Here is a 14,168-nt window from a genome sequence, read left to right as displayed (position 1 = left end):
TCCAAATAACCCGGTCCTGTGCTAGCAGCATCCACTTGGCCCCTACAAACTTCTTAACCTCATCCGCCCAACTAACTTTCTGCCGCCCCTTGCTACGCTTTCCTTTCATTGGAATCCGGTTTGTTACCCTTAGCGACCACCAGTTATCCCCTCTTCGCACTACATGCCCTGCCTTTGCCCATTTCTTCTTCTTCATTTCTATTACAGTGCAATTAACTCGAATTATTTTTCTGACCAACTCTGCAGGCTTCCTATATCTCAACGTTACACCTACCATTTTGCGTACCATAACTATCTGCGTTGTCCTCAACTTACGTAGAACCAATGCATACTTTAATCTAATTCGAATTCCCAGATAGACAAACGACAGCACTTTAGTTCACCGTCACAGCCGATGGTTGATGACGGGCCAGCTCTTCAGCACCAAAGACTGGCCATCTGATGAAACGCTGAAGACGTGCTCCAGCCACAAATAGCGCGACAGAAAAGGATGGTAACGGGGACTGCAACTGACCAGCCATGACTTAACACAAAATGCGAAGTCTTCACAAAGAAACTGGCAAAGGTAAGGAAGCACTTTCCTTCAGGAACTTCCTCTCCTACCCCCCAGTTGCAAAAGCAGAGCAGAACCACACACTAGCGGAAAAAATTGGGTTAGGCCTGGCTCCGTGGTATTGGGAAGTAAGTACAAAAATCTGAGTCTTAAAAAAGTATCACAGCTAACTTCTGAACACGGAGGAGATCGTGGCACATGTGGAAAAGTGTCTCTCGCAGTGTTTCACTGCCGTATAGGGTCAGCAAGACACAGCTGTGTAAATTAAACCAGGCAGCTAGACCCGCATTCACCACTACACTTTATCAATGTCCTTCAATGCTTATTGGTCATGAAACTTCTCCACAATGCTGTGGGAGAGCTAAAGAACCCCAGGTGGTCGAAATTTTTGGAGTCCTCCACTACAGAGTCTCACAGCATGAGTCGCTTTGGGACGTTAAACCCGAAAAACCAAACCAAACCAATCATATACTGCTCGTGGCTGTCGTAATGTGGCACCATTGTACAGTAAAACCTCGTTACAAGAGACACTCAAGGGACCTGAAAGACATGTCTCTTGTAAACAAGGTCTCTTGTAATCAAAAATTCTAAAAGCACTGCGTTGATCAGTTTACTGACATCAGCATATAAATGCATTCACACGAATTAACAGGAAATTGTTCAGGAAAGCTTAAAGAAGTTATTCATACTAGTATGTATTTTTGTGAGTGCACAGTGTATTTATTCCTTCCCAAATTCTGGAGGTAAAGCACTTCACTTTGCAAGCCTTCCTGTTGCTCTAATACCTCTGAAGTACTCTTACATGCTCGTCACCCTCAGATGATTCACAAAGAGAAAGACATCAGGATTCTAAGCTTTCATCTTGTGATCAAATTTTAACAGCGAGGAGTTAAAAATGCTGGATGTCATTCATGCATTTTAATTTGCTTCGTAGGTGACAGTATGCGATGCCCGTGGCTGAAACAGCGGGGTCGTTTTGACTTTCCAATCATGGGGAAGCACTCCTCAGTTCCTGACATATACAGCAAAAAGGACACTGATATGGAACAGAATTTAGCTAAGGGAATCTGAAGTGCATCATGTACGAGTTGGTATGTTCTAGATGCATTGCATGGGCACACCTGGGTTGTGGCTCTTCTAAATAGTGAAGAATTTACTCCAGGGACCTTAAAAAAATATCCTTAGTAACAGAGTGTCTCTTGTAACCATGTCTCTTGTATGCAATGTTGTTAACATGGCAGACATAGGAAAACCAACCAAACCATTTTCAAGTGTCTCTTATAACAGGGTGTCTCTTGTAACAGTGCCTCTTGTAACGAGATTTAACTACACTGAAGGGCACCGTACGAGGCGCTGGGCACTGTCGCAATCGACAAAAAAACTCTTCATCTGTTCACTTGGCAACGAAATTAAACGTTGACAGTACTTTTGTGCATTCGTGTGATGTAATTCTTATGCCTTGGATTATGTCAACCACTTTTTACATGACTACATGTCATTCCGGCTACACAGGTATGACAAAAAAAGAGTCTCGCTGGTTCCCTGCCCGATGGCTAGGAAAACGAAGCAGGTCAATAAGAGATGGTTTCACCTTTGCCTTGAAATATGGGCATGTCTGTGAAGAACATGCAACGCGTTTTCAGACCCAAATGGCCGATCCTGAGCACCTTCCATGACGAGTAGACAAACTGAATCCGCTGAACTCCCAAGTGTGGGTTCGGAGATTGTGGGGAGCGAATTAGAAGGCTTTAGTGAATGCAAATATTGACAAAGTGCAGCTCTAGCCGCAGTGATACGAAGTCAACGACTGCATAAAGTCACAGGATGCACGTACAACTGGTGAAAATTCCGCCGTGATCCAATCTGCCGAGCATTGATGAAAGAGGAGGGTGGCTTCAGTTTTAGTCTCTCTTGCGGAACGCATTTTAGGCACATATTTATTTACTGCAAATTCTCACCAAACGTGCTAGATAAAACGATTTAGTACCAAATGTTGGTCACATTAATCAAAAATGCAACCAGCCACACGTGGCCTCAATGTGTTTCCCACAGCTACGTTCCCGTTCAACGGCACTGTTAGCATATTTATTGTGCTGTTAAAAACAAATGAAGCCGCTATCAGCACAGCGGAAGGAAAATATGTAACAATGAGGGCGCTCAGCTTGCATTTTACGCCATGTAAAATGCAATATCTGTTTTTGTACGCAGCTAGCAAGCGGCTGCAACGCCAAGGTGCAGTCGTTGCCATATCATTATCGTGAGTGTTGTCCTTGCCTCTCCTGCAATGGTCTAGTAGAGAGTACTTTCGAGACATTTTGAACAATGTTTAGGTGCAAACGCGAAACAATAAGGTGGCCAGCACTGCGCACCTTTGCCTTGACGGCCGCCGCGCCAAGAGCAGCTGCAGCTGCCGTGGAGAGCTGCGCATCCTTGATGAGCCGGTCACGGTCCGTCTCTGGCGGCTTGGGCTCCTCCGCAGACTCCTGGTCAGTCGCCCCTCCGGGGCTCTCCTTGGGCTCCTCGGCCAACTTGGCCACTTTCATCTTGTCGTCTGCCTCACTGGCCGCAGGCGCGGCAGCACCACCAGCACTGGCGGGGGCGCCATCGGCCGAAGCAGACGAGTTCTCCTGCGACAGCATGCGCGGACGACAGGCTCGCCTCAGGAAAATGAGACTCTTTCCCTCGCCCCTTCTTCAAATTCAACCCTAGGTAACTAACACATTTTTAACCGTAGTGAAATAATGATTTTCTTTTTTTTTAAGTGACCCCTAAGTTCTCGCGTCACATTTAGAAGAAAAACAACTTTTGTGCTGTCTGCGGAGGCAAAAGCTGTCCAGCCTAACAGCGAAAGACGGCTGCACTTTGCAGCTCATCTAATGTGACCACAACTAGCCTCGTAACCGCTTTTTGGACATAAAAGAGAAACATCACAGATCGGAACAATCCCATCATTCTTCATAGCTGCCTATCAACTACAATCACTTACCACTGTCTTGGTTCTTGGAAACATACCCTCCCTCCTTCCCCCCCCCCCCCCCCTTCCCTAGCAATTTTCACACAACAAAGTCCTCCCTCCTAGAGCCACTCATTGCGAACTGGTACCACCAACACCTTCAAGCATCAAGGTGCACTCAGGGGCCAGATCCAGCGACGGTTCCGTTCGGGAACTGGTTCCTTTCGCCGCTCCTAATTGGTTGCTGCGTCACGTCCGGCGTGACCCCCAAAACTTCCGGAGGCGGCTCCGCGTTTTACGCCTACGTCACGGGGCGGGGCAACTGCCCCGAAAGGAACTGTTTGATCGGCCGGCGCAGGAACCGCGACGAGTTGGTCTGCTTCGAGATGGAACCGCTCTGCGCTCGCTGTGGCGCCTCATGGCCGTAGTCAAGCGACAGCGCACGCCGCGCAGCTGCTTGAGTACGGCCGTGGCATCCTTTTTTTTTTTATTTCCGTGTTTTGTTTTGTTTTGGGGGGGGGGGGGGGCAGCGCTTTGCAGTTTTAGTAAACTGACGCAGTAAAAGAAAAAAAGAAAAAAGAAAAACGAGACGATGCCTTCTACATGTCTCGGGAGGTTTTGCGGCAACACTGGCTAAGACTGTGTGCCGATCACGAAGCGAAGTGGGGACGAAAGGGCGCATGCCGGGCTGCCGTCAGAAGCAAAGGTGCTCTACGCGCTTTGATCGCTACTTTGCGATCGGGAGCTCTCGGTCAACAGCATTGCGACCATTTGAATCCGGCAGTAGTAGAGACAAATAATTCGCGTCCGTAAGTGTGCGGGCTGAGTTTTTGCCTCCTCCTACATCAGCGGAAGGGGAGCAGACGGTGGCTGACTGGATCGAGTGCGGTCGGATTCCACACGTCATCGGCTGCGTCCTACATTGACAGCTATTCACGGAAAGTTCGCGCATACTCAGGATGCTTTAGCGGCCGATAAGGCTACGGACGCTGCCCCGCTACATAGGCAGGCGCGGACACACCGGCACGGTGCCGGTATCAAGCAGCTCGTTCGTACTCGCAACGGCGGCAGCAACTCCTCCGCCATAGAGCTAGCGTGATTCGGACTGCATACTACGGGCGTTGTAGACCTCGTTCTTAGGATATTTGCCATTCTGTGCGAAAGATAAAACTTACAAAAACTTCACAGCAAGTGAGGAAGAAAACGACGCCGCCGCGCGCGCGACACCATCTAGTGGCGAAAAAGGTACTCATGAGCCAAGAAAATTGCTTGGCAGTTGTTAACAGGAAGTTTCTAAGAATATTTCAGTCTATTATTCACTAGTTTGCATTACTATGTAATTATTAGATTTAGTTCGTGCTTAAAACCACTTTGGTACAAGTATTTGGTACCAGAAAAAGCCACATGCTCGTGGTGGACACGCCTACGATCTGGCGCCATGGCTGATTGGCCGCAATCTTTCCCGTCCTCGCCGTGAGGTGGCGCCCGCTCTCTTGCTGACATCATTTTGAAAGAGAACGGTTCACGAAAGGAACCTCCGCTGGATACGGCCCCAGTCCTCAACTAAATAAATAATAAAATGCACACCCAGTTGATTAAGTAGAGGCAACATATACTGTACATTAAAATCTTGCCAGTAAAATTGTTGATTGACCCCTGTTGAGTTGGAAATTCAGATCATTTGAACAAGGAGGGCAGTCTTGGCCAAAGCTGAGTAAGTATACAGCGTTACCACTTGTTAATAGGTGGGCTCGGTCCGGTCACCTCGAACTGAGGATCACGTCGAGCCATTGCAATGGCTCGACATGACCATAAGCTATTCGTATTCGTTTCTTCCCTAAACTAGAAAAGATGGGCACAACTTACCTGCATCACTTACAAGCATTACCAACACTGATATATTACTGATTACTTACTGTGTGTAGTAACATTGTCTGCTTACTTACATTGTATTTTTTACTATTGCTCATGCTACCATGTGAAACTCGGAACAATAATAATATAATATTTTCTTGTAAGCATTGATTTTTCTGTTTCCCTTACTTTTTTTGTATCTCTATGCTTTATACAGTCGAACCGGTTATATCGAACCCGGATATATCGAATTTTGGTTATATCGAACTCACGGAATATCCCCTTGAAAATCCCATGTAAAAGTATAGGAAAGCCGCGTCATATATCGAACTTAAATTCACCGGTCGTTCGATACAGTCGCCGACTGATTTTTCGGACTCCAAAAATTCGGACATACTCGATTATTCGGACTGCTTCGCGGCACCGTCACCCTTCCCATAGGCCGTAATGCATAACAAATACCGAAATTTCAGACACTTCGCAACCTCTCATTTGATTTTTCGGACCCTACTCGAGCCAACTCGATCAACAGCAGCTACCCACACTGACGCTGACTGAAGCATGAAGCACCATTTCTGTTTTGGAATGAGCCTCCTTACTGCCCCAAGAGGTGGCGGTAGGAGCGGAGTCCGCTCATCATCATCGTTTTTGTGCGTTTCGGCACAATGGCTAGTTTCGGTCTGGCCCATCCAAATCCAGGTCAAATCCAGTAGCCACTGGCCCGGTCGTCTCTTCTTTCCTCTTACCGCTCTTTCTTTCCTCTTCTTCTTTGTGACGGCGTGCGGTGTGGTTATAGCGTGCAGTGTTCATTCTATTTGTGTTCCTCGTGTTGTGTACGCCTGGCAGCGAGACCAACGAAGCACACGGGAATGGCATCAACATCGGGGCAGTCAGCGCCAGGGAATTCAGCTAAGAAGCTCGGCAAATACGCAACGATGACAATGGCGAAGAAGATCGCCGTGATCCATCAAGTGCAGAATGGCCGCCTGCAGAGCGAAGTTGCCCGGGAATTCGGCATCTCGAAGCAGACTGTGTCGGACTACATGAAAAACAAAATGAAGATTTTGAATGAATCATTGAAGTCTTCTTCAGTGCTGGAAAGAAAAAATTTCAGAGAGGGCAGCCCCCCTGAAGCTCGAAGAAGCGCTCCACATGTGGCTGTGTGCGACAGTTGCAAAGAGGATCCCAGTGTCGGGCGATCTGAAACAAAAGGCGGAGGCCCTCGCACTGCGAATGAACATCGAAGGCTTTAAGTTTAGCGATGGCTGGCTCCGTAATTTTAAGAAGAGGTACGACCTCACTTTCAAGAAGATGTGCGGCGAGAGTGGTGCCGTGGACCAGACTCTTGTAACTAATTACCGCTCCTACAGACTGGAGTCGCTGCTGGACCGATTTTCGCCTGATGTCTTCAATTGTGATGAAACAGGCCTTTTTTATAAGATGTTACCCAAGAAGACACTGTTCGTGTCTGGTGACCCCTGCCACGGCGAAGGCATAGCAAAGACCGGGTCACAGTGATGGTTGGCAGCAACATGTCGGGAAACGAAAAGCTCCCGATTCTTGTGATTGGAAAATCAAAGAGCCCGAGATGCTTCAAGGGGGTAAAAACATTGCCCGTATGGTATGAAGCCAACTCGAAAGCTTGGATTACGCAGCATCTTTTCGCTGCCTATGTACGCAAGCTGGACCGGAAATTCAAGGCCCAAAATCGCAAGGTGTTACTATTTGTGGACAACTGTGGTGCACATGGCCACATTAATGACCTGGAATCCATTCAGTTGGAATTCCTGCCACCAAACACAACGAGCGTCCTTCAACCCATGGACCAGGGTGTGATTAAAAATTTGAAGGTGCTATACAGAGCATGCTTGCCAAGCCGCATGGTTCTGTGCATTGACGCTGGCAAGCAGTATGCTGTAACACTGCTGTAGGCGATCAGCATGCTTGCCGACGCCTGGAAGGCAGTGACTGCAGCCACACTCCAAAACTGCTTTCGGCATGCTGGATTTGTTGGAGTTGGTGAAGCGGATGCCGCGGCCCAGGATCTCCCGTCCGACATGCTTCCCACAGATAGCGAACGTGTGCTGCAAGACTTGCGCAGTGGCGGCAGGGTGATCCCAGACGCAGTCACCTTTGAGAACTTTTCAAATGCCGACAGTGCAGCACTCACATGCGCGGAGCTGGACGATGACGAGGTAATTCGTCAGGTGTCTGCTGTCCCGCCTGACGACGAATCTGAGTCAGAGGATGACGCACCACCTGTTCTGCTGCCGTTGCACGCGGACCTTGTGAATGCGATGACGATGCTTGCAGCTGCCTACAGTGACAGCACGACCCTTTCAGAGATTCATGCCGATCTGATTGCTCGCAAACGGAGGAGCGTCCAGCAGCGTATTCACGATTTTTTCCAGCCAATTGCGGGGCCTGGATAAGTGCATAGGGCATGCCAGTGCATAGAAATAAAGTTTTCTTTATTTTTTTTTATTTTTTTTTCTGATTTTGTTTTTTCGGACTCCTGTTTATTCGGATTTTTCGGCAGTCCCCGTGAGGTCCGAATAATCGGTCGGCGACTGTATATTGAACTACGAACTCCGCACCAAGTGTGCCTTCCCGAAAAACAATCACATCACCCTTGGCCATTTGCCGCTTGACGTTTTCAAGCCATGCGCGGAAGGAATGAGAAGGAACAGTTCGGCGACGGCTGGTCTGGGCAGTGGCACGCGCATCTGCAGTTATCGTTTCCCGCGCGCCAACACATGACGTTTGCAAGCCATGTGCATGGGTGTGCTTCTTTTGCCGAGCTATCTCCCTCCTTCAGCCTGCGCTATGCATGCACCAAGCCAGCTCAGCCAGTTTTCAGACAGACGTCGGACACTTTCTCCAGCGCGTGTTGCGAACCCTCTGCGCGCGGCGGCTGACGTGGCTATGGCGCCTGCGGACGTTAAGAAGCGGCAGCTCTCTCTTTGCTTTTTTTTTTTTTTTTGAGTCATCCTTTCTTATCGTTGTGCTGTTCAAACGTTAAACGGCGGCATTTTTCTTCTTTTTCTTTTTTTTTTTTTTTTTTTGCGGGAGTCTTTTATCCTGCGTGTATGAATCAACAAAAGCAGGCGGTCAGCTGCTGCGACCATGACGCCCGCCCCAAGCGCAGCGTAGCTTGTGCAATCAAGCCATCACGGGCACTCTGCCAAGTTCACTCCCCGCTACCGCAGGAGCTACCAAAAGATAAACACGCCCGGACGTTATCGCTGCGCAGCATCTTGGCGCGCTGCCAAGAAATGAGCTGTGGATGAGACCACCGAAACGGAGTGACGCGCGCTATCGACATGCAAGCGAAAACGCTTGCGATTTCTGCGGCAGAAATCGCGGCGACACAGAAACCTTGTTTTGAGCTGCCGTGGTGGCTCGAGCGGCGAGAGGGACGCAGTTCCATCAAGTTTGAAATTTTTTGCTCTGTCGCTGCTGCTCGTCGCCGAGATCGCTCAATCGCTTGCATGTGAGCGAGCTGGCCTTTACGCATTTTTTTTTTTTTTCGAATTCTCGGGTGCAAAAGTGGAGGGTGGGTTCATTACGCGAGTGGGTTGATTACGCGACAAATACGGTATCATTTTTTCGCATCGTAAGTGCTGTGTAACAAGCCTATTTTGGTATATCGAATTATCGATATATCGAACTATTTCGCGATCCCCTTCGAGTTCGATATATCCGGGTTCGGCTGTATTTGTATTTTAGTTTTCTTGTGTAAACTGTCTTGTTCTCTGCCCTCCCCTCTATAATGTACTATGTACCTTGAGTGTATAAAAAATAAATAAATAAATGGCTTGCAGTAGCCGCGTTTTTGCTCATGCTGCGTCTCCCAGACACACCCGCTTGTATGCAAGCAAACAAATACTTGTAGTTATCCCCCTATACCCCTAAGGCATCACAAAGAAGCCACATTTCTCCTCGTAAAGTCACGTCTCTGCAGAAACAGGTGCCTCGTATGTTGGCTCATTGGCTTTCTTTTGATTGTTTGATGCTTCGCCCCTTTGCACTCAAGGCACTGCAGGAAAGCAACCATAGCAGGTGAGTGCCGCTGATCAGTTTTTCATGTCGCGAGCGCTCATTAGAACAGGTCCAGCTGATAGCCAAACGTATTATATGACCACAATTTGTCAAAACTTCGAATGCAGTAACTGAGAAATCGTATTATCCGGGAACATACTGACCGGGATAAAATTAGTGTAACTCTACGGGAGATGTTTTACTACTCGCAATTTTGAGCGTGTGATACAAGAAATCGTATGAACCGGGAACATATCAACGCGGTTCCACTCTATATCCTTCTACAATGCACCCACATGCTGCTTCCAGTATACTGAAATAATGCATGCTGGTCACATGCAGTACCAGCACAGCGAGAACTTCACCGCGACGCTTCACCGCATAGACTGCAGTGAAGCATCCTCAAAGCACAATGGTACTGTTTTGCAAAGAGGAACCTCTGCTTGCCAGTACAATTCAATTCACTTACATTCGCTTGTTCAAAACCATTAATTTGCATTTTACTGTACAATTCACTTACAGCAATGCGATGTGAGTTAGGAAAGCTAATTCCTTATTGCCGACTAGCTTAATTAGGAAAAGCCAAACTACAGATGCCTGTCGATGCGTGAACAGGTTTGGAGTAAAGATCACAAGCTGTAAGGTGGCTTTAGAAACTACGGCAGGTTATCAAACAGGGAACCACCCAAGAGAGAGAACTCTTGTGCCTTGCCTCGGAGCTGCTTGGTTTTTCCAGCTTCAGTTCGGCCGAGAGGGATGGCTCGGTGCCTTCCTTGCCCTCTTCGGCCTTCTCCGACTCTTCTCCCGCTGAAATGGAGGTCACAGAGAGCATAAAGGGCAGTGAGATGATGGAAGCCAGGACAAGGATAAAAAGAAGCAGGGAGAGAAAAGGAGAAACAACAGAACAGACTGCACAAAGCAGATCTCACTTTCACAGAACAGAAGAGAGCCACGCAGTCTCTCCAAGCTAAGCACGCGCACGCACAACTCTTTGCAAAAGAACCGATTAGCGCAGGATTGCAATGCCTGTGTCATGTATGTTGAGGGGCACCGGGGACAGAGAGAGGCTGGACTAGACTGACGTGTTACAACTTTCCAATGGAAAAAAAGCTGCTTTTACAGAAAAAGCATATTTGTATGCTACAACGGAAATGTGAAGGCGAAGTGATTTTTTTTTTTTGTGCCCATACAACAGAAAACATAGTCCTGAGCGCTCACCAAACTTTCGTGCCCCGCCGTGATAGTGCAGCTTGTAGGGTGCAGTGCAAGGTCAGTGCACGTTAAAGAACCCCAGGTGGTCGAAATTTCGTCCCCCACTACAGCGTCTCTCATAGCCTGAGTCACTTTGGGACGTTAAACACCACAAACCAAACCAAACTTTCGCCTAGCTATGACTACACTGCGGTCCACTTTAACAATACCAGATATAATGACATATCGCTTATAACAATCAGATTCTTAGGAATTATCAGCCTTCCCATCGTCCCTATGTAAAAATAAACCAGATATAACAATTGATTATCTGCAGTATATCGGCTACAACGATAGCTTTATCGCCGCCCGATATATTTTTTCCACAAATCTATTTCTGAATATCTGATAAAAAAATAAAATAAGAATAGAATGAAGTGAAAGCTTAACACATGCGGCGAAAACAGACCGGCGTGGAGATATCCGCGAGGGCCATTGCATGCGGACCGCTATCATCATCGCAATCTCTGCCCGTCATTATTTTCCAATTTTTCCAAAGTTATTTTTCCAATTTTTGACCAAATTTGATAAAACCTGGTGTTCTGATTCAGTTGATTGATTTCGACTATGTAACTATTTTTCCAATTGGCTAATTAGTTCAAAAGATGAATGAAAAAATAACCGCACTACAAAAAATTCACATGTACACTTTGCGAGGTACTAAAGAAAGCACAATGAATACAACATTAGAACTTTTTTTCATATACCGTATATTTCCGCGTATAAGTCACCTTTTCTTTTTTAAATGTCCTTCCTAAAGTTAGGGGATCGACTTATAATAGGGGTCGACGTATATGTAGAGTCTTAAAGTCGGCTTATATGCGGGGTCAAAAGTAATTTCGACCGAGTCGCGGATAATATCACGCCCCGTGCGCTCATAATTTCATAAAAGTTGTCAGACACAATGCAAAAGTGGACCTGCTTAAAAAAAAACTTGATTTTAATTGAGATATGCACCAAAGGTTTGCTTTAATACGATAGCAACTTATCGACAAACCGTGGGCGTTCCACGAAAAAAACGGACAAAGACGGGCGGGCTGGCAATGTTTGATACAAATGGGACAGCTACAAATCCAATCCAATCCAAAACGACCACACGCGACCAGTCACATGAGCCGAGAAGCATTTTCGCGTGTTGTGCAACATTGTGTGCATTTCGCCATTTCTTCTCGTCGCACCGCCTGGACTCTAGCCGACGTGACAGCTAACAGCGGTGTATGTAGTTTGTGTCACTCGACGGACGCCTTGCAAGATGCCGCCGCAACCTCGGCAACAGAGCGCTGCTTTCAAGCGGCAAGTCATCCTCTACGCCGAGTCGGAAAACAACGTCGAAGCAGGACGGAAGTTCGACGTCTCAAAAACGTGCGTGAGAGGCTGGAGAAAGCAAAGTAAGCTTTTTGCGTGTGCTGCTACACGCCATTCCTTTCGCGGGCTGAAGTCCGGACAATACCATGCCGTTTAGGAGGCGGTTCGAGATTGGGTTCATGACCAGAGAAGCAAGAGCCTGAGTGTTTGCTACAATGACATTGAAACAAAGGCACGCGCTGTCGCAGAAGAGATGTGCATCCCGCGTACCAAGTTTAAAGTGTGTAAGAAGTGGGTGACGAATTTCATGAAGAGGAACGGTCTAAGCCTGAGGCGACGAACGACCGTATGCCAACAGTTGTTTGAAGCCTACGAAGAAAAATGGAGCGCCTTTCTGCGCTACGTGAATGACCTGCGGACAGCACATTCATTCCTGCTTGGTCAATAAGCAACGGTGGCCAGACTCCAGTCTGGTTTGATATGCCTAGCAATAGGACCATGTCCGCAAAAGGGGAGCGCCAGGTCCGCTTGCTGACAACGGACAACACGCACAACCGTTTCACGGTCATGTTATGCTGTACGGCAGATGGGCACAAGTTACCGCCATTCCTTCTGTTCAAGAGGAAACTGATCCTGACGAAGGAAAAGTTCCCGCCAAAAATCATCGTGCGGGTGAATGAGAAGGGATTTTTTAATGATGAAATGGCCCTCGAATGGTTTCGTCTCGTGTGGTGGTGCAGGCGTCCAGGGGCACTGCTGAAGCCCCGCAGCATGCTCATCCTGGACTCTTTCCGCGGCCACATAACCGACCCCGTGAAAAAAGCGGTAGCGGACGCGGGATGCGACCTGGTCATCATTCCGGGCAGATTGACACCTATTCTTCAGCCACTGGATGTGGTGCTGAACAAGCCATTCAAAGACCGCATCGGTGCATTCTACAACGAGTGGCTCCAGCAAGAAAACCCAAAGACGTCAACAGGGAGGCTGAAGCGAGCTTCTTTGGGCGAAGTGGCTCAATGGGTCAACGATGCCTGGTATGGACTACCAACAGACATGGTCTCTGCGGCATTCTCCACGTGCGGCATCTCGGCACCGCTTCCGACGACCAGCGGCAGCAGTGGCTCATAAGATGATGATCGCGACTGTGTCCTCACAAGCGACGACAGATGTCTCGTGAATGAATAAATGTTTCTTTATGACTCGGCCTTCTGAAATACTTTTTTGGGCGAGCTAGGACAGCAGGGTGTGGCAGCGTCGACCTAAACTCTGAGTCCAACTTTTTTTTGCCCAAAAGGGGTCGCGAGTTGGGGGGTCGACTTATAATCGGAGTCGACTTATAATCGGCAATATACGGTAACAAATATTAGCGATGTTATAGCAGTTCAAAGTTCATTGTTTTAAATATGGGTGCCCTCCTGTCTGATTTAGAGCAAAATTGAAAAAGTTTGAACTGCTATAGCATCACTAATGTGAATTTTTTGTAGTGTGGTTGTTTTTTCATTGTTTCCACACATTATGAACAATTAATTTCATTTCTCTCTTGAACTAATTGGCCAAGTGGAAAAATAGTTACCTATTTGAAATCAGTGAAAGAAACTGAATCCGAATACCAGGTTTTATCAAATTTGGTCAGAAATTGGAAAAATATAAGAGCCATGTCCCCTTAAGCGACGCACATCACGCACATTTCGCCAGAAACAGGGCACACCCCGCAATAACCACCAGTGCCATGAACTTCGGTCAGTTTGCACTGACTGGTCACAGCCCACCAAAAGAACAAAACACGAGTCGTTTCAAAACCAGTCCACTTGGTTGAACGTCCCTCACCATTTCCTTCCTGGGGCTCCTTGTCACCTGTGCCCGCGATGCCCGTCATGCCCAGGCCGGCCTTGGGGTTGACGTTGCCCTCAGCCGCCGCCGTCTCCACATTCTTGATGTGCGCATCGAGCAGGGCTGACGGGACCTCGTCCTTGATTTTGGCAAACTCCTCTGCAGTTCAAGGCGAGAAAGTGTCAAGGTAAGCAAACATTTAGCACCCTACCAATCCTCATCACATAGATGAACAAGTAATGCATACCCATGGCTGCCTTGGCTGCGGACGAAGCCACACGGGGGTCAACCACCGATGCCAGAAAGGCCACCGTGGACATGATCGGGTTGCCAGCCTTGGAGAATGGGATGGGCTGGAAAGCCAGGGGTCCTGCAACGCAT

The 14,168-nt window shown here is 47.8% G+C and overlaps 1 protein-coding gene across 3 annotated transcripts in view; it reads right to left on the bottom strand.

The window, feature by feature from the left end:
* mor (SWI/SNF- related protein mor) overlaps positions 1–14,168 on the bottom strand; it is a 114,026-nt gene that overhangs the window by 33,059 nt on the left and 66,799 nt on the right. For all 3 annotated transcript variants that reach the window (XM_084607502.1, XM_084607503.1, XM_084607504.1), the window contains exons 17-20: positions 14,035–14,157; positions 13,785–13,946; positions 10,114–10,208; positions 2,923–3,180 (exon numbers count right to left, since the gene is read on the bottom strand). In XM_084607502.1, coding sequence (XP_084463628.1) covers positions 2,923–3,180; positions 10,114–10,208; positions 13,785–13,946; positions 14,035–14,157 — 638 coding nt within the window. The remainder of the gene's footprint in view (positions 1–2,922; positions 3,181–10,113; positions 10,209–13,784; positions 13,947–14,034; positions 14,158–14,168) is intronic.

Source organism: Amblyomma maculatum, chromosome 6, assembly GCF_055883805.1.
Source record: "Amblyomma maculatum isolate TAMU_Amacu chromosome 6, ASM5588380v1, whole genome shotgun sequence".
NCBI lineage: Eukaryota > Metazoa > Arthropoda > Arachnida > Ixodida > Ixodidae > Amblyomma > Amblyomma maculatum.
The sequence above is the reverse complement of the archived record's forward strand: the minus strand, read 5'-3'. Positions and strand labels throughout refer to the sequence as shown.